General features: G+C 37.7%; 1 protein-coding gene across 1 annotated transcript in view; it reads right to left on the bottom strand.

The window, feature by feature from the left end:
- Positions 1-20,110, bottom strand: part of LOC107740813 (centriolin-like) — a 34,091-nt gene that overhangs the window by 7,446 nt on the left and 6,535 nt on the right. Inside the window, exons 8-37 of the mRNA XM_016553332.1 lie at positions 19,540-19,578; positions 19,082-19,201; positions 18,085-18,259; positions 17,709-17,818; positions 17,361-17,555; positions 13,719-13,872; positions 13,367-13,587; positions 13,111-13,287; positions 10,173-10,307; positions 9,793-9,938; positions 9,499-9,682; positions 9,182-9,340; positions 8,382-8,561; positions 8,183-8,290; positions 7,828-7,969; positions 7,553-7,695; positions 7,295-7,463; positions 6,906-7,192; positions 6,044-6,201; positions 5,760-5,922; positions 4,540-4,670; positions 4,094-4,234; positions 3,889-4,015; positions 3,243-3,407; positions 3,002-3,161; positions 2,102-2,217; positions 1,794-2,011; positions 638-795; positions 488-552; positions 217-405 (exon numbers count right to left, since the gene is read on the bottom strand). Of these exons, the coding sequence (XP_016408818.1) occupies positions 217-405; positions 488-552; positions 638-795; positions 1,794-2,011; positions 2,102-2,217; positions 3,002-3,161; positions 3,243-3,407; positions 3,889-4,015; positions 4,094-4,234; positions 4,540-4,670; positions 5,760-5,922; positions 6,044-6,201; positions 6,906-7,192; positions 7,295-7,463; positions 7,553-7,695; positions 7,828-7,969; positions 8,183-8,290; positions 8,382-8,561; positions 9,182-9,340; positions 9,499-9,682; positions 9,793-9,938; positions 10,173-10,307; positions 13,111-13,287; positions 13,367-13,587; positions 13,719-13,872; positions 17,361-17,555; positions 17,709-17,818; positions 18,085-18,259; positions 19,082-19,201; positions 19,540-19,578 (4,635 nt within the window). The remainder of the gene's footprint in view (positions 1-216; positions 406-487; positions 553-637; positions 796-1,793; positions 2,012-2,101; positions 2,218-3,001; positions 3,162-3,242; positions 3,408-3,888; positions 4,016-4,093; positions 4,235-4,539; positions 4,671-5,759; positions 5,923-6,043; positions 6,202-6,905; positions 7,193-7,294; positions 7,464-7,552; positions 7,696-7,827; positions 7,970-8,182; positions 8,291-8,381; positions 8,562-9,181; positions 9,341-9,498; positions 9,683-9,792; positions 9,939-10,172; positions 10,308-13,110; positions 13,288-13,366; positions 13,588-13,718; positions 13,873-17,360; positions 17,556-17,708; positions 17,819-18,084; positions 18,260-19,081; positions 19,202-19,539; positions 19,579-20,110) is intronic.

Below are 20,110 nucleotides of genomic sequence, written 5' to 3'. Positions count from 1 at the left end.
GCATGTTCCTAGGATTTCTGTTTCAGAAAGGCGGGGCATAGAGGAGAAACAATAATGTACATTATATGGAAAATAATGTGTTTTTTTAACTTTAAACCGCATAAACACATTGCATTACACCAGATACACAAAATAATGTCCTTTTTAGCAACGTCATATGACCCCTTTAAGTTAATTTATCCTCCAGTTTCAAAGGTAAAGGATATGAAAAATCACCTTTTCATGTTCTTGAAGCTGTGTCTGTTTCATGACTACTTCTGCCTTGAGCTCCTGCAGCTGTTGATTTAGTCTGTCCAGCTTCTGTTGTCTCCTCTTGATCTTCTCCTCTTTCTCCTGCAGTTCAGCCTTTTGCTCCTTCTGTTGCTTCACTAGCTCTTCCCGCTGCCTTCTCGCAGCCTTCACCTCCTAAACACAAACAAGAGAAACACTTTTCATGCCACGGGACAGTAAACCCCACTAGATATGCAGTGTTTTGCTGCAAACTCACCTCTCTGATCTCATCTAACCGAGTTTGAGATTCCACCAGCTGTTTCTTCAATCTGCTCAACTCCTCTGTGGGTAAAACCAAGCATTTCAGTGTGTTTATTAAAATAAACACATAAGAGCTGATGTCAAAGTAAGGCTGTTGAGCGGATACCCTCATGCTGCTGCTGCATGGCTGCCGTGTCCCTGTTGATCTCCTGATGTTTATTGTGTGCGTGTTTCTGGTCCTGTTGTAGTTTGTCCAGCTCAGTCTGTAGTCTAAGCAGCTCTGTTTCTGCAGTCCTCGCCCTCGTCTCTGTTGCTTCCAAACACCTGAAACCACAGCAATATAATCCATTTAAGCTACACCATAAACATGAAATCCATCAAGTCTAGATCATTCTAGAAGATTTAAACTATATATATATTTTTTTAAACTGAAGAACAGTTGGACTGAAGTAGTGCTAGCAATAGCCTCAAAGAGTCAGAGGTTATGTACAAAATCTCTCCATATGCCCTCATTCAGTAGCACTAATATAGTGCACTTGAAGGACTGAATGAAAAAGAATGAGCAAATTTGGACACTCAGTGCACCAGAAAGGCTGTCCCTTTTGCCCCTACCATGAAATATGTCATAGAAACTAGCTTGTATAAACCATTTAAATTAAAATAAATTAAACAATTTAATAATTAAGACCCAGGAATTCATTTTGCATGGCCCTCACAGTGTATTATGGGTATTCTCTAGCCATTTAGTGTACATTGGTCATACACTCAGTGGCTACTTTGGTTTTGGACACCACTACAAAATGGTTGTCCCCTCAGAAAGTGTATTTCAACATGTCAAGTCCAGATTTCCATCTGTATTTTTATGCATATTTATGATAAAAAAGAAAAACATTCTGAAGTTTCAATTTTGTTTTCTTGATGCTTTATTGCCACATTTTTGCTCATCCAGGATGTATCTCTCCCCTAGGCTGAGACATAATAATAATAATAATAATAAAATGCAGTTTTTTTGGTAAATTAAACTTTTATTAATTTTATTTAAGTTGAATGAAAACATAGCTATTGTTGATTCTGGCCAAGAACTGATCACTTAGACGAAGGTAAATTACTGATCGACATTTAAATCAACCAACCACAGTTAAATTTTATTAATATTTCATATAGGAGCAGATAAGTCTGAAATCATAACTGTCATAATAATAATAACAGAACCAACAAGTATTGATGGAGCAGTCTTTTCAATATGATTCAAACATCTCGAAAGATTGTTCAGACAATGTCAAAGAAATGTGAGAAAATGTTTGAAATGTTCTATACATTACCTCTGTGCATGTGTCCGCATGGCCTCCAGGTTTCTGCACTGTTCCTGCAGGCTGCTCCTCTCTTGGACTGCTGTGTCTGTTTGCTGTTGCGGGTCGAGGCACTTCTGTTGGAGGGTGTGCAGCTCTACTCTCTCTTTCTCCAGCAGGTTCATCTGTCTCTCAGCCTCCCCACGCTGCTCCTGTAGCTCCTGCTGCACGCGCTGCAGTTCTACACGCACCTGAGCAGCAGGCACTCGAAGGTTAACTTCACATCTTACTCCAGTCTCAGCACAGACAGTACAGGTGAAGGTAAAATGTTTAGAACTGACCTGTAGCAGAGTTTCCTGGCTCCTCTCTAGCTGGTCCAGTTTCTGGCTCTGCTGAAGCTCCACACCCTCTAATTCCCCTGTCTCCAACCGGACCATTTCCAACACATGCTTCAGCTCTAAACACACACAAATTCCACACAGCTGAACACAAATTAGGAGAACCACGATATTTCCAAAACTGATACTATCTGCGGATTTTTCCACTCTGTCAACTTACAAAACCAAGTTTGAACAGCCTGTTCAAAAAAAGTCATGTCATCTGTTTAACACTTTTTCCTGCAGTAGTTTTTCATTTTTACTTGGTCTGACAACATTTTCACTGGACCCACCACAAAAGATGATTTGTTTTATATTTACAATATATTTTAGATTTGCTAGAAATATTTATAGTTTTATTTACATTTTTTCTTTACAAAAAGAAAACGTTATTTAAAAATAAAGATGAAAATTACAAAATGTAGTTAAAATGCAACTATAAAATTCATAAACTTTTTACTTAGTTCGTAGTCTTTAGCACATCTTACTGGTACTTTTAAAACTATAAACTGTTTTTATATAAGCTCATTTCTGTTATCTAGCTAGACAACATTACTTTATTGTTGCAAGTCTGCTTGCATCGTCACCAATGTGAATGTGCCACAGAAAACTAGACCAAAATGAGCAACTAATAGATGTACACGATCAATAAATGTCAAACCTTTAGTAGCAACAAAGGATTGGCCCTCAGGGGAAAGTGACTATTCCCTCAACTGACCAGAAACCCTCTCACGAGGGCCACTGCTAATTTTTGAGCCCTGTAATGGAACCGCAACAGTAAAGAGGTTTCCTTTCTACCTTTCGTCTTCCACTCACACCATTGGTTGAGCCAAATGTCGAACTGGCCACTCTGTTGTAACAGACCTGCTTTATGTTTTTTGATGGCTGAATGGAGGTTCTGCAGGGTTTCCTCCTCCTTCTGCTGCTCTTTCTTATACTGTGCCAGTCTGTTTTTCTTCTCGGACAGCTGAGAGTCCAGCTCTCCCTTCTGCACGGCCAGAGACTGCACATCCACACGGAGCTCCTACACATATCCAGACTGTTCATCAAAAGTACTTCCTAGATATTTAAACAATGCACTCATATTTTGTGCATGTGAAAAAACCTGAATGCGCTGGTGTAAGAGTTGGGCATCCTCCTCTCCCTGTCTGAGCACATCCAACAGGCCCTGCCTGTGTTTCTCCACACTAATTCTCAACACTTCCTCTTCCTTCTTCCATTGCTCCAGCTTCCTGTCCAGCAAAGACAGCTCCTCCTGCTGCAACACCACCTGTACCCCACACAAGAAACCCACAGTCTTTATAGCTACACACTATCTAAAAAGTTTTTTTATGCTCACAATGGCTGCATTTATTTGATCACATAAAAAGCAATATGTGAAATAATTTTAATTCATATAAAATTATTTATATGAATAAATATTATTTATTCATATAATAATGAATATAATTTAATATAAATAAATGTTTTCTATTTTAGTATATATTAAGAACTTTCAGCAGCCATTACGCCAGTCTTCAGTGTCACATGATCCTTCAGAAATCATTCTAATATGCTGATTTGAGGCTCAAGAAACATTTATTATTATTATTATTAATTTTGTAAACAGTTGTGCTGCTTAATATTTTTGTGGAAACTGTCAGATTTTTTAAAGCTTTTTTTCACCAAAGTAATTTGTTGCATTATAAATGTATTTATAATCTATTTAATCAGTCTTTGCCGAATAAAAGTATAAATTTCTTAATTGTTACCCGAGCGCTGACTTGGTCCAGCTCTGTTTTGCGTCGTGATAGACATTCTTCTGTCTCTCTGCAGCTCTGCAAGAGTTTCACCTCCAGGCTCTGGGTCTCTCTGAGCTCTTTCTCAGCTGTTTCCAGTCTATATAGAAGAGACAGACAGTTCAGTGGAGAGACATTTCCTGCAGTTAGAGATTTACAGAAATGAGAGTTGTCACACCTGTCAGTCGCTCTCTCCAACCTTCTGTTGACTTCTTGAAACTTTGCATCTTGACATGCGAGGACCTCCTCTACTTCGTGTAGAGTGTGTTCTTGGTCCTGTTTTCTTTTCTGCAGCTCCTTAACCTCCTCTTGAAGATTCCTGCAGCAGCACATTTACAAGTGTCAATTTTCACTATTAGCAATTCTCTAGCTCAAACAAAACTTGATGCACACTCACAGAAAAGCCTAAAAAGCTGCTGTCATGCTTCATTTAAAAGTAGACAATTTGTAGGTTGATTTTCCCAAAAAGTGGTCCCTTCAATACTGTGCTAACTTTTAATCTGAACAATGGCAGACGGAAAATTGTTTGGTAAACAATTCTGTTTGGTGCCAATAATGGCATAAACGTAAATTACACGCAGCTTTATGGATTCAGATTGAGAAATGTGTTGTCGTTGTGTTTACCTGAGCTGTTGTTTGGTTTGCACCAGCTGTGTGGCACCGTCTTGAGCTCTCTGTTCCATCTCCACCAGCTCTCGTTCTGTCTCTTTCACTCGCCTCCTAGCCTCATTGTAGCGCTGTACGCTTTCTTTAGTCTGCAAACACACATGCATTACATCATTAGCATCTTCTTATAAGACGTCGATGTATATATTTAGGAAAACCAGTGTTGGGAAAGCTAACAGTATTCACTCTACTCTTTTAAATAAGTAGTTGTTTATACTACAAGCTAGTAACAAAGAGTAGATCATTACAATGAAGCAATATAATGTGGCTGTAATATTGTGAAATATTATTACAATTTACAATAACTAACTTCTATTTCAATATAGTTTAAGTCATTTCTTTCTGTGATTGCAAAGGTGAATTTTCAGCAACCATTACTTGTCAGCAGTCTTTGGTGTCACATGATCCTTTAGAAATCATTCTAATATGTGGATTTGGTGCTCAAGAAACATTTCTTCTCATTATCAATGTAGAAAACAATTGTAATTGTATTTGCATGGTGTATATATATATATTTTTTTTACATTCTTACTGACCCCGAACTTTTGAATGGTAGTGCATAAACTAATATAAATATAGACTTATATAAATATAGACAAAAATAATTAAAAGCCTTAATTTTTATCCACCTTATATTTCCCGTAAGAGCAGGTGCGGCCATTTGTAAATTTAATGTGTCTGGCTTCTGGTGTCATCCGCTTTCAGCCATTTTTAGCTGTACAAAATATTGCAAACTGGTGTGTCTTCCCATATTATTTTAATGTATTATCTTAATTATGAACACACTGGTTTGTAGTGCAAACAGTTTTACAGTTTACTGCACTTATTCTTCTCATTATTTCCCTACAGCGGCTAATGAACCAGAAGTCTCGCACATTCACAGAAAACGGCTTACTTCCGCATTGAAAAATAAGGTTTATACGAATTCAAAAAACAGTATGATAAACAGCATCATTTAGCGAAATATTTATTGCGCAGGGAGTGATGACTGAATCACACTGAATCAGTTATTTTTTAAAATATATTTTTGGTTCACTTTTATATATGACACTGGAGAACTGACAGAAATGTGAAGGAAGAGAGAGAAGACAAGCTATATTGCGCTTTTGTCTTGGTACTGAAAAATGTAGTGAAGTTAGTAGTGTGCCTCCCCAACACCGAAGAACATAGTGTCAGACCTTGGCTCGAGTGTCTTTGAGCTGTGTCTCAGCCTCTAGCAGCAGCCTGTCAACCTCTCTGAGCTCCGCTCTGCGCTTCAGCAGGGTCTTCTCCACACACTCCACCTCTCCCAGCACACACTGCTCCTCCTCTGCATGTGATAAGGAGCCTTCCAGCCCACTCCTGATGAACCAAAAACAGAAAGGCATCTGATATTTTTGTGTACATTTCAGAGGTGTTCATTTAGTGTGATATATTAAGTCTATATTGAGTAAGATATACTGGTGTTGATATGCTGACTGACATGTGGCGCTGCAGTGTGTGGACAGTCCTGCGCAGGCATTTGATTTCCCGCTGTAGGTCTGCTGTTTTTTCTTGAAGTGCTTGCTGTTCTTTATCACTGTGAGCTCTATCAGCGCACTCCTCTTTCAGCCTATGCTCTGCCTTCTTCAGATGTCGCTCCTGAAACACAAACCAAAACTACTTAGCTTGAAAATGATGGACATTTACATGCCATTTACATGCACACTACCAAAAGTTTGGGGTCAGTAAGATTTGTAATTGTTTTTGAAAGAACTCTTTTATGCTCACATAGGTTGCATTTATTTGACAAAAATGCAATAAAAACAGTAATATTGTGAAATCTGATTCAAATTTTAAAGATAACTTTCCTTTTTTAATATATTTTGAATTGTAATTTAATCCTGAAATGGCAAAGCTGAACTTACAGTCTTCAGTGTCACATGATTCTTCATTCTTTTTTTTTTACATTTGTTTTTGTTTTTTTGGGGTGGTATGGCGGATATGGAAGTTGACAAGAAGATGTCCAGAGAAAATACATTAATATGCTGATTTGGTGCTCAAGTAACATTTCTTATTGTTATCATTGATGAATAGAAGTTCAACAACATTACTTAAAAATATAAATATTTTGTAACCATAATTAATGTCTCTAATGTAACTTTTCATCAATTTAATTCGGCTTGCTGAAAAAAAAAAACTTACTGATCCCAAACTTTTGAATTATAGCACACATAATTGGAATATGACCAAAATCTGATTACAATTAGAAAATCTTTTGTAACATTTATACAGTACATTAAAATGATGTAATACAGTGTAACATTGTAGCGCAACTCAACAGTTGAAATCTGCATATCTCATACCAAGACCTGATGTCCAGGCACATTACAGTGCAGCGTCCCACTGGGCACCAGAGGAATAGTCAGATTGCTGGGAGGAGGTCCGTACATCAGCCTGGCTCCATCAGGGGGCGGCCCATAGAGGACTGTACTTGAGCCAATGGGAAGTCCAGGCGCATGGTGATTGTAGATAAATGAACCAGGAGGAAAAGCAGTACCATCAGGTAGAGTAAATCCAGCAGAGACTGATGGAGGCGTGAAGCGTGTCTCTATATCGCTCTCTCTTCCACTGTCTCTGAACATCTGTGCATCTGAAGAGACATGAGGTCAGATATTACAGGCAGCACTGACATGATATTGACCATGATGACGTTGGAGAGAAAGACTCTGAACTGGGGTTCCATGGCACTTGCCTCTCTTTCCATGAGTGTGAGGATGGGGGGAATAGACCCAGTATCCTCCATTAACAAGTCTTCTCTCCCTGTGTGCTCTGTGGCCAGACCGCCGGCCTCTCTCAGGGGACTGTGGGTGCACAGAGCCCAGTCCTGAGTCTTGTGTGCCCTGAGATCCAAAACTAGGGGCCTGAGGACACATAACATGCTGATTACAATAAAAAAATTGGCATTTACAAGTGCATTCCTTTTCTAATGCTAAAATAGCATGTTTCTTACATTTTGATTTGACGGGACATAGTACCAACATCCTGTGTTTGGCAGGGGATCTCCTAAACTGGACAGGAAGTTATTCTGCTGTAGAAGAGTCTCCCTCAGTGCTCCAATCTCTTCCAGAAGCTCTTCTAGATTTACGTTGTTAGCTAAACAAGCCACAATATATAACAAGACCCATTTTAGCCTTGAAGGAAATGTGCATGGTGTTTGCCCACAAAACATGCCACCATGATGCTAGGGTGTTTTGAGGAGTCATTATGAAAAGATGGTAAACAAACCTTTGTTTGCTTGTGCTAGTTGATCTCTGAGACGTTTGGTTTGGGCCTGTTGTCTTTTCAAGGTTTGGTTTAATCTGTCCAATTCTTGCTGTTGAATACTAGAGTTTGGGACACTGTGGAGATTCCAATCTGTCTCATGAACCTATAGAAACAAGCAACCATTCATTAACATATAGAGATGGGGACAGTACATTAGTAAACTAAAGCCACCATTTCACTATATCTAACACTATCTCCTATCTACTTTACAACCAGTCTGAAAGTTCAGAGTGACCTCCACCAGGGACAGTCGTACTCAGAATGTGGGAAATTGCAGATAAGACTGAAGACTGAAGATTCCGAGCAGACACATTACCCTATCTCTCGAAAGCTTCTGGAGAACCTTGATTTCTGTTTCAGCATTAGCCAAGTCCTGAATGGCCTGGGCAGCCTGAATCCTGCTGCTTTGTAACTCCTCTGCATTCTACACACATATAAACAGATCATCATCAGTGAACTTCTCTCACATTGATTTTGGTCCCGAAAGATCTCAAGCAGTCTGCTCTGTGTCTTACCGCTGCTCTCTCCTGATGTATTTTCTCTATAGTGCTATGAAGAGAGTGAAGTTTGTCCTTTGCTGCAGTCAGTTGTTGGGCAGCCATTCTGTCAGCAGAGGAAAAAGAGCTCCTGAGCGCCTGCAACTCCAGACTGAGAGATTCTAGCTGCTCCTGAGTCTGGCTCTCTTCAGCTTTCACCTAGAAAAACAACACACTTTTAAATACATAGCTGCTTAAAGCAATATCGAAAGTAAAATACAAGTTAAGCTCTATTGTGGAATAAATTAATCATGGCATTTCTATAATGGCACTGGTAACTCTCATGCAGTTTCCATAGTTAGTTTCCAAACCTTACATTTGATTAAAGCTTTGAAATTATATAAAAAAAATGAAAAAAACTTATTATTAAAATATATTTATCACTTATTAAAAAGAATGGATCTGCTATGCTGCTGCTACTGGCAACAGTGAAGCTTACTGTTGAAAAATACTCAGAATTACAGGGATTAGGATGCATATTCCTGCTTCAAAGTAAAGCAGGGAGAACCCCATAGTAGATCTAGACAGGTGGTGCTGGGGAGGAGGAGGGCTAAAGAAAATTCTCACGGCTCGCAGTACTGAGCTGGACCAGGTTGGGACAGAAATAAATAAGGTTGCGTAGACAGGAAAAAGAGATTGACTGGCTGTGCTGCCAGCCTGGAAAAACCAATAATCCACTCTGAAGAATTTTCAGAAATTTAGCAAAAATAGAAGAAAATCAAGAAGGTAGCAAGAAAAATCAAATAAAAAAATCAAATAAATCACTCTCATTCTGGCACCTGTTTATCTTGTTCTTCTAATTCAGCAAGAAGACGGTCCCTGTCCATTTCCGTCTCCTCTAAACGCTGCAGCATCAAGTACTGCTGCTGATGAGCATCTTCCAGCTCCTTCCTCAATCTATGGAGCTCCACCTCCTCACCCCGTCTCTCTGCTGCCTGCTGGAATCAAACACAGGGAGATCAGCATCCCTTTATACTAAGATATTATAATGGAATATGTAGGCATTATACTGGAATATGTGAGCTTTAGAAATGGCAATGTAACTGAAAAATCTATTTCAAATAATGATTACTTGAATTCCACAACATCAACTCACCTGAACCTGGTATCTTTCTTGGTACTTCCCGAGTCTCTCTGTGAGCGAACTCATCTCTCCAGCAAATCTCTCTTGACAGCGCTGGGCCTCGTCTCTATCTCTCTGAGCAGCAGATACCACATGATGCACCTCCTGTTGTAGCTCCATGAATTTCTTATTCACTGGTTCTCCAAGGTCTTCAAAGCTGCAACAGGACAGAATAACAAAGACATATCACCATCTGATAGACACATCTGTAGCCACACAGTCCACTTATTTTAATCTGCTAAAATATACAATAAGAATCTATAATACCGTAGTATTTCTTGTCCTGTAGCTATGGCTCTTCTCAGCTCTCCTAAATGTTTAGCCACACTTTCCGGGCAAAGCAGCTCCTCCCTAACCTGCTCCAAATCACACTGAAGAGCATCCACCTTCTCCTTAAGACTGTCTCTTTCCTGCTGTGAAAGACATTTTCAGCCAGGGATTCAAAGATGTGAAGGCTAAATGATTCTCATACATCAACAACAGCAGAATGTACAGCACACTTTTTTTACAGGCAGTGAGAAGAGTTTGAATGAGTAAAGGGTGTCTGTATTTCAGTGGTCTTTCCAAGTATCCTCTCTTTCCAATAGAGGAAAAAGTCTGACAGAGCTTTATTATTCTGGTATGAAGTCTGTTGTGCAGTAACACACCTGGAGAGCGTTGACCTGTTGCTGAAGCTCTGTGTTCTCAAGCTCTCTGTCGGCAGCCATCTGCATCTGTGCCAAAGCGTTCTCTTTTGCCTGTCTTTCTTTCTGCAACTCTGCCTGCAGTGCAGAGTGCTCCATCTGCAAATGTTAATGCCAAGAAAATGTAAATGTTAAAAAGATTGTTCACTCAGAAAGTACTAGTATATTATGTCCCTAGTTGTCTAATGCCATATGTGTGAGGAACAGACTAAAACTTTACTTATTCATTGAAAATCTCGTTCACTCTTCCACATTTCCAAATTTTAAAATTAAAATTAATATTTTAATTCAGCAAGGATGCATTAAATTGGTCAAAGGTGATAAGAAAAATTTTACATTGTGACAAAAAAACGTCAAATTAATGCTGTTCTTTTTAACTTTCTATATATCAAAGAATTAAAAAAACAAAAAACAAAATGAAAACAAAAATCTAACATGGTTTCCACCAACATATTTAGCAGCACAACTTTTCAACATTGATAAGAATAAGAAATGTTTCTTAAGCAACTTCCTAATTAGTTCCTAATTTAAATAAATGCTGTTCTTTTGAACTTTTCATCAAATAATCCTAAAAATACCACAAAACTATTAAGCGGCGCACGTTTTATGTTTTCAGTATTGATAATAATATGAAATGTTTTTTGAACACCAAATCAGTATATTACAATGATTTCTGAAGAATCATGTGACACCGAAGACTGGAGTAAAATAATAACCACTAAAATAATGACATTTAAAATATAATGAAATAGAAAACAGTAATAATATTTCACAATATTACTGTTTTACGGTATTTTTGATCAAATAAATGCAGTCTTGGTGAGCATAATGTTTAAAAAAATCTTTAATCAAAACATGAAAAAATATTACAGACCCTAAACTTTTGAACGGTAGTGTATGTTTAAGGCACAAGCTCCAAAATGAATGCAAACACTGACGTTTTCTGATCATACACATGAAAGTGTGAATATGTTAGATCTGAAAGGGTGAAAGATAAGATTTTCAGTGAAAAATGACTTAAAATTCAGCTTGGCAGGGACTGAGAATCATCTGTGCCTTTGGAAATAAATCCTCTGCAGCTGTGAGAGCAGACCCATCGCTGGCTGACGAGTTAAACTCTTTCTACAGCCGCTTTGAATGCAATCGAGGCAGCGCGACTCTGCCGATCAGCGCGTCAGGAAGCTGCAGACAGAGCAGCGATAATCATGTAATCACCGTGTCGGAGGACGAGGTTCGGAGGGCCCTAAAGCAAGTGGACGTCAGGAAAGCAGCAGGTCCTGATGGGATTTCTGGATGTGTTCTGAGGTCCTGTGCTGATCAGCTCGCTGGCTTGTTTACATCCATCTTTAATGAGTCCCTTGCTACCTCGGTGGTCCCCACCCCCTTTAAAAAGGTCATATATTCTCTATATAACCATGTATGTGACAAATAAAAAAATCTTGAATCTTGTTGAAGAAGGATGTGATATGATATGTCCTCATCCATATACACAAGCTGAATTGTTGATGAAGGCACTATCACAGGCACAGTCTTAACTTATTTTTTATGGAAAAAGGCAACATGAATATTCAACCTAACATTTTGTGAAATTTAAAGGGGACCTATTATGCAAAAATCCCTTTTATAAGGTGTTTGAACATAGTTGTGTGGCTGCAGTGTGTGAAAACAACCAGCCTATAATGGTACAAACTCACCCACTCATTTTTTTATAATCCCACTAAATTATAAACAGTCTCTCCAAACATTTTCAGATTCTCCCTTTTTTTTTACACGTCACTAAAGGGAAAAAGTCCCGCCCATTTGTGACACTCTCTGCCCTATTAGCATAGACACAGGCCTGAGTGAGATGCAGCGGTCAGCCACTACTGTTTTCCTGCTGTAATGTTAGCTGCTGGAGATATACAATGTCAGCCCAAAGAGGCATTACAAGTGTTGTGTTTTGGGATGCACCAATGAACATAGGAGTCTCCATAGACTCCCTCCATCTGAGCCACTGAGGACACTGTGTTTAAATTTCATTTTCGAAGGAAATATCCCGGAAAAAATCGGTAAAGTCCCCTATATGTTTAGGGATCAATACCAACGCTTCATGCGTGAACGTCAGCTCCAGATAAAGTAAGTATCATACGTTTGTTTTCCAAATTGCCTTTCTGAAAGAGCTTCTTGGCGCTCTGTAAGGCTAATGTTGCTAAAGCTATGCCTGTTTTCACTGGTGCTGCCTTCACGTGCTACCAGAATGATCGTAAATAGGAATGTGGTAGTTAAAAATTGCATGTGAAAGCAATATGAAGTCGACTGCTTGAATTTGTCGAGCTCATAATCACATGTGGGACTTATAAAGTTTGTGATAACAGCTAAGGCACAATGAGAACAGCTGTCGTTATTTTTATCGCGCCGTGCTCCCCGTCTGTGTAATTCATAAGCGATCATTTAGTATGCACAGTACAATCAGATGACTGACTTTTAATCCGAGTACATTTTCTGTAAAAATAACAGGCTTGTACTAATGGTGGAATGTTTATTTGCAAAGACCAGCACCGGTATTGCCAGCCGGATCTTGAGCTCTTGAAGCTCCGCCCTCTTCTGAAAAGGGGCCGGAGCACCAGCTCATTTGCATTTAAAGGGACACACAAAAATGGCGCATTTAGGCTCATACCTTAAAAGTGGCAATTTTAACAAGCTATAAAAATTATCTGTGGGGTATTTTGAGCTAAAACTTCACATACACACTCTGGGGACATCAGAGACTTATTTTACATCTTGTAAAAAGGGTCATAATAGGTCCCCTTTAAAAAAAAGTTGAGAGCAGATTTTTTTTATATTTCTAGAAGAACTACGCCATTGCATAAATAATAATATATTATGCATGAATATGAAAACATTCTATGAAGATATATCCTACTTTACTTAGTCGACGCAGTCTGTTCAGCTCCTCCTTCAGCTGTGTGGCCTCAGTATCTCTCTCCTGCAGTTGAGTCTCCAGCTCTGCCTCATATTCACTGACCTGCCCCTGAGCCTGCTTCAGCTCTTCATTCTCCTTCCTCAGATCCTCCAACTCCTGCTGCTGATGCTGCAGCTCCTAGAACACGACAAACAGTATGATAATGTTTTGACCTATTACAGAGTGGTGAACTCTTATATCAGAGACAGACTCCAACCTCCTGTGCGCTTTTAGCACTCAGAGCTTCTTTCTGCAGCTGTGTGCATTGCTGCTCCTTCTCACATAGGAGGCATTGCAGAGCGTCTTTCTCCCTCTGCAGATGCCTGCAATCTAACTTGGCTCTTCGTGCTTGGTCCTTCACCCCCTGCAGATACTCCTGGAGACCTGCGCTGATGCCCTCCAGGTCACGCTTGAGTGCTTCATTAGCAGCGATCTGACCTGAAAGAGTTGAGTGGTTTCTTCTACTTATTTGATCATTTAAAAATATCGTATTCATAAATTTATAATGGTTCAAAGGCTATCTTTATCTTATTACGGTTAAAAAGCATAATTTAAAAAAAGTTGCTGACCATCAGTAAGTTGTTGCTCTAGTTCTTTTATCTCCTGTGTCTCCTTGTAGATGCGTGTGATCATGTCATCCAGCCTGCTCTCCAGTTCCTGGTGCTTTCTGCTCATGATGGCCAGCAGCTGTGTCTTCTTGGACAACTGAGCCTTTACATGGGCCTGCAGGAACGATAGCAGAGAGAGTTGGGATACAGTGCTATTACATGATCAATTCTGCTGGCCCCTCTTTGTCCAAGATCTCTAACTCAATAACTCTCTAAACAAAGCTGATATGTATCTTTGGTACTTCTTTTGTAACAAAAAAGAAGTACTCAAAAATATAGGTTTATTAAAATATCAGTTTAACTTTGTACATCTTTAATGTTAGTGGTTTTTTTATTTTTATTAAGATTATGCTAATATAACTAAAATGTAAATCATTTTAAGATTGATCAATTTAAGACTGATTCTGCTGAACACAAAAGAAGATATTTTGAATAGTGTCGGTAACCAAACAGATGACAGTAGCCACTGGCTTTCATATATGTTTTAACTATTTCCCAGTATTTTTGACTATTTCCATAGTCAATGGCTACCGTCAACTGTTTGGTTACCAACATTCTTCAGAATATCTGCTTTTGTGTTCAACAGCTGAAAGAAAGTCATACATGTTTGAAACAACTTGAAGGTGAGTAAATGATAACAGAATTTTCATGTTTGGGTGAACTATCCTATTCAGGCCAATTTATACCAAGGATTATAACTATAACAAATAATGATAACGAAAAAGTTTTAATAATCTTTTAAATATTTTACAATAGTCCACAACTGCAACAGCATAGCAACACCCTGACAACCACCCCAAACATCCTAGCATCCTGGAGGTGGCTTTCATTGGCAAAGACCCTCACAGTTCTTGTAGAAAATGTAAAAAAAAAAAAAATCTAGTGTTATCACTAGACTGTATTAATCATTAACATATTTAAAACTGATCTAGACTGATTATTGATTCCCAGTCTTTTCAAATCATTCTGATACAAATCCCAGAACTCAAAAAAGTCAATTCACATACACTGAAAAAATATATATAAAAACAATTTTTACTGAGAAATTGCTAGTTAATATTACAATTAATTACAAAGAGACAGCAGGTAACAAATTGAATTTAAATTGAAAATTACATACGTTTTTAAATAAGTTTGAAATTAAGTTTGAAAAAACTTTGAAAAATATATATTTTTTACAGTGTACAATATCCAACCAAAATAACAATCCAAACAGGATGCAAATTGGAACGCAGGGACAGTCTTGGACTTCTGCATTTGTTACTTCTCAACCCATTCACGTCCTCTTCCCTCCCAACAAAAAATTATCTCAAAGTGAAAATGTAACACTTTCATTAAACATTCATTTTAAACAATGCCTCGTTCACAGGCAAGTCTGCTTTAAAACTTTAAACCAACACTATTTATATATAACGATTTCAAAGGTATATAGATTTATCTAGTGGTTAACTCATTCAATACTGTGCATTCTTTTTGTCCACTGCTCTCATAAAATATGCAAACCAGCAAACTCTGATGACATAATGCCTTTGCAATTTCCTGTTATAAACACTGAAAATGTACAACATTCATGAAACATCATACTGTAATGATCAACTTTAAAAATGAAATAATGTTCAATGATGCTAGATACCAATAATAACTTCTACAAACAACATTACAAGCCCCAAATTGCAATAGTATGACAGCAGCCTCCCACGAGCCCCTCCTTGACCCCAGTGGGGTACTTACTACAGCGGTGTGGCTGCCATCTCTTCACTTTCTGTCTCTATATATCCATTTTTCTCATGTTGCTGACCCACGAGGAGTAACAGGGGCTCCTTGTGCAGGAAGAGAACATTTCCGGTCTCTTTTAGCTGTTACTTTAAACTTCAGAGGACTCCAACTATCACTAAAAGTAGCCCCCTCTTCTAGACTTCATTCTCCCCCTCCTCCTCAATCCCTGCACTCTTTACACTCTTTCTCAACTCTCTTTGAATCAACACAGGAAACTTTCGGTGGCCTCAGCCAATCAGTGTCTGTGTCTGTGGCCGGGTGGGAGTAAGGAGCCTCTCTGGCTCCACCCACAGCATCAACAGATTTCCCAGGACAGAAGTGCTCTCTTCTTTCTTAAAGAGACAGGAGCTTCATTTTATAAGCCTGCTACTCGCTGCTGAGCATCATGGGTTAGTGATGATTAATTCCATAGAGAACCTAATCTTGTTATACACCTTTGTTGTTAGGGAGTTTCCAGTTATTTTACACTCATTTTGTCCTACACTGTTTGCATGCCATTTTCTTCAACAGAAAACGGGAAGACGTGCATTTTTTTTGCTGTTATATAACATAAATAAACTAATGATCTCACATATGAATAAAATATCTGAATAGTTCAGAGGCTTATGGTATAAACAACACAACATATACAGACAATAAAACGCTTTACAGTCATGAAAATGATGTTGTGGCATTTGCAGATGTTGCCGAAAACAGGTTCTTGCCTAAATCTATAACATAAAGCATTATCTGCAATAAATGCAATATTTGTTCTAAGATTATTTATCAATTAGATTTCACATTCCAACTATGGTAAAATAGCAAATATAGACAAACTTGTACTGTACATTAGTCAAAATCTATTTTAATGCTTTAAGCTGTCTAGCAACAGCCAACAAAATATTATTAATTTTAACAGAAAAATAATGTATAATGTGAAATATAAAAAATGCTACAGTAAAACCTGTTAATTGTTAAAGTGGTAACTAATTTTTCTCCATATGTTGAACTTACTCACCAACATGCAATTTAAAAAAAATTTTTTTTTTTGCATGTAAAAAGTATAAATGACAAATAAAAAGTTTATATTACAAGTCTTTACATGTACACTACTGTTAAAAACGCTTGGGGTCTGTAAGATTTTTTAATGATTTTGAAAGAACTCTCTTATGCTCCCCAAAACTGCATTTATTTAAATCAAAAATACATTAAAAACAATAATATTGTAAAATGTATATAAAAAGAAATGTTTTGTAACAATGTAAATGTCTGTACCATTACTTTTGATCAACTGAACATGTCCTTGCTGAGTAAAAGTATTAATGTCTGAATATATTTTATTTTGTTTAATTAATGTTCGTTGGATTATTTTAGTGTCATGTACTTGTATTTATACCCTGGTGCTATTTGTCTTTGTTTAGATTAATTAGCCATTATTTTTAAAATGTCCATTAAAATTAACCTTAATTCTTAATAATGTGGCCATCTGTATTGTTGTATCTAAACTGTTTACAGTACAAAGAAAATGTATATAGTTTAAGTATGTTAGTATATTATCATTACATCAGTTCATGAATAACGATACATACTTTGATGAACTATAAAATAAAACATTTATACAGTAAATTTCTAGCGACCACTGCTTTATATACTGTAAATTTAACAGGATGTTTTACAATGTTCAGTTAAGGCTAATAAATTGCATTACTAAGAATTGTTTTAGCAATTATTGTTAGAAAAACATTTATTTATTGAACAATTGGTGTGTTTTTCCCTACTGTGTTATGCATATAATAATCCTCAAGAGAATTATTTTCACGAGGCTGTTCAGACATGAGTGTTACTGACATGTCTGGGGTCACTGGGATCCAGGCTGTGCAGTAGATTCTGCAGCTGGTCCATTTCCTCCTGGGCTTGGTTCCTCTCAGCATTCAGTCTGTCCAGCTGCCTCTCCACAGCCTCCATCTCTCCTCTCATCTCTCCCAGCCTCTGTATCCTCCTCTGAAGCTCCTGCCTGAGCTGATCCTTCTCAGCCTCACAGATCTATGTGCAAATCAACATAGATGGATTAAATAATTAAAAATGAATCTGAATGTGGACTCTGCCATTAAGTTTTACTTAGCTAGTGGTGTTTTTTTTTTGTTTGTTTTATTTAAAAAGCCATTTACATAAGACGTTTAAAGGGGAACATCTCACCCATCTCTGAGAAACTGTCTCCTCTAGCTGCCGGAGCTCTTCACTGGCTTTAAGGATCTGCTGCTCTTTTGCCTCAATTTCTTTATGCAACTGCTGTAATCGCTCCTCAGCTTAAACCAAAACACAACACAAAACACAGATGCATTAGTAAAAGTGCAGACATGTGGATATTACAGTGGCCACAAAAAAAGTAAAAAAAGAAGGGAAAATGTCCTTCATCATTTGTTGGTAGCACTGGTAATAAGAGCAAACAACTACAGATTGTTCCAAGTAAAGAGAGTAAAAAAAGGAAAAGCATGTGTAATGTTATCATTTTATGAATCTATTTAGAGCCTTTAATATAATATGAGGGCACAGTGCCCTTGAACTTTTGTACCTCTAAGCTGAGCATGTTCTCCTGGGGTGTCTGTCTCAGTCAGGTCCGCTGAGGCAGGCTGCTGCTGGTTTTGTGCACCCATGCTATCCGTCTCTGATTGAAATGTGATGTTCCTTTTCTGACGAGACTTTCCTATGTATGGACTCTCGCTAGAAAGGTTCTCCACCTCCACATCCTGAACAACAAAGAGAATAATCTCTCTAAAAATCATATAATCCTACCAGATACAAATCAGCATTGTATCATATACTTCTAAAATGGACATTCTCGGATAAATGTCTATAAAGAAACACGCTAATGTCAATATACTGTTGTTATTAGGACTAAAGTAAAGTCATTTGAAGCTTTTGTATTTCAGAATTTAATCATCAAAGATCAAATGTATGAAATGTCACCTATGAATGAATCAGAATGTAACACGCAGTTAAAGCCTCGCGATGACCAATAATCCTATATTATTATAACATATTATTTTGTTTTCTTTGCTTAAAAGTGGAACTGAATCAATTAAAACTTCATATACTGTACTGCATTTTGAATGATGCACCATCATTCAAAAGTTTAAGGTCAGTAAGATTTATGGATGATAATAAGAAGAAATGTTTTTGAGCACTAAATCAGCATTAGAATGATTTCTGAAGGATCATGTGACACTGAAGACTAAAGTAATGGCTGCTGAAAATTCAGCTTTAGTGATGAATTGCATATAAAATATATTAAAATAGAAAATGTATATAGTTACACTATTACATTATATTTTAAATTGTAATAATATTTCACAATATTATTGTCTTTACTGTATTTTTGATCAAATAAATGCAGCCTTGGTAAGCATAAGAGACTTCAACCCTAAACTTTTGAACGGTAGTATAAATTTAGAGACCAATTAAAAAAAACTATAATTAATCCCTCTAACACAAAAAAGAAAATCACAATGAGTAGTCAATTTTTATCTATCCAAAGCTCTAGTTATTAATAAATCAAAGCAAATACTTACAGGATCTGGATAAAACGGAAGAGGTTCAAACTTGGCATCTATTTTGTGAAAAGCCAACTCCTGCTCAAGCTCATAGTGTTTCTGACAGGCCCGGGTCAACTCCACTGTTTTCTGCTTCAGCTGTGTAATAAGAGAGAGCTTATTTAAACACAACCCTTTACATACCACCATGAAACACATCAGCCACACTTCACTACAAACCTCTCAGCTCGGAATGAGATTGCATCTTAAGGATACGTGTAATACAAAATTGTTACACTCATGGAAATACACAAAGCAATGAATGATATTTTAAGATTTCTATTAATATAGAAGGCATACATGCAAAAACCTCAGAAACATGCTAAAGAACATAACAATACCATACCATCAACATCGCTCTCTAAAGCGAACACCTGAGAGGACAGGAGAACACAGTGTTGACATCATACAGTGATTGGTGGGGCACATGTGAATACCTGACAGAGAGAATCCAGCAGAGGAGTATGATGTGGAAGCTGAGATTGAAGCAGGAATGAAGAGAAGAGACAGTAGAAGGCATGCAAACAGTTTAATGTAAAAGCACAGGAGTGAAATATACAACAACAACAAAAATCAGCAGGGAAAAGAAAAGTTTGAAGAATAGAAAAATTTGCTTTGCCAACATAGGAAACACATAACATATTCGTATAGAAAACAGTTATTTTTGTGGTTGTGATTGGCCGAATACCTCAAGCGTGTGACGGAAATGTTACGCCCCTCACATACTGTGATGCCCTGTCCAGCCGGAGCGACGAGACAAAAACATTAAAACCCATTATAAACGAGGCATTTGTTGCATCCAGTGGGGACATAATTACGGATTATAATGACTTATACTGTCTTTTTACACTTTGCGTTGCATCGCGCCGCGTAAACATAAAACCATGTCTGCATTTGTGATCGGAGAAATGACAAACAACAAGCGCTACTCTACACTGCCCAAAACTCGCGTTTGAATCATCAGTGGCAACGAAAAACACAGCGGCCTAGCGTGAGGGGAAGCCCCGG

This window comes from Sinocyclocheilus rhinocerous, unplaced genomic scaffold, assembly GCF_001515625.1.
Source record: "Sinocyclocheilus rhinocerous isolate Xijiao unplaced genomic scaffold, SAMN03320098_v1.1 scaffold2330, whole genome shotgun sequence".
Taxonomy (NCBI): domain Eukaryota; kingdom Metazoa; phylum Chordata; class Actinopteri; order Cypriniformes; family Cyprinidae; genus Sinocyclocheilus; species Sinocyclocheilus rhinocerous.
Note: the sequence above shows the minus strand (reverse complement) of the source record. Positions and strands in the feature narration are given on the sequence as shown.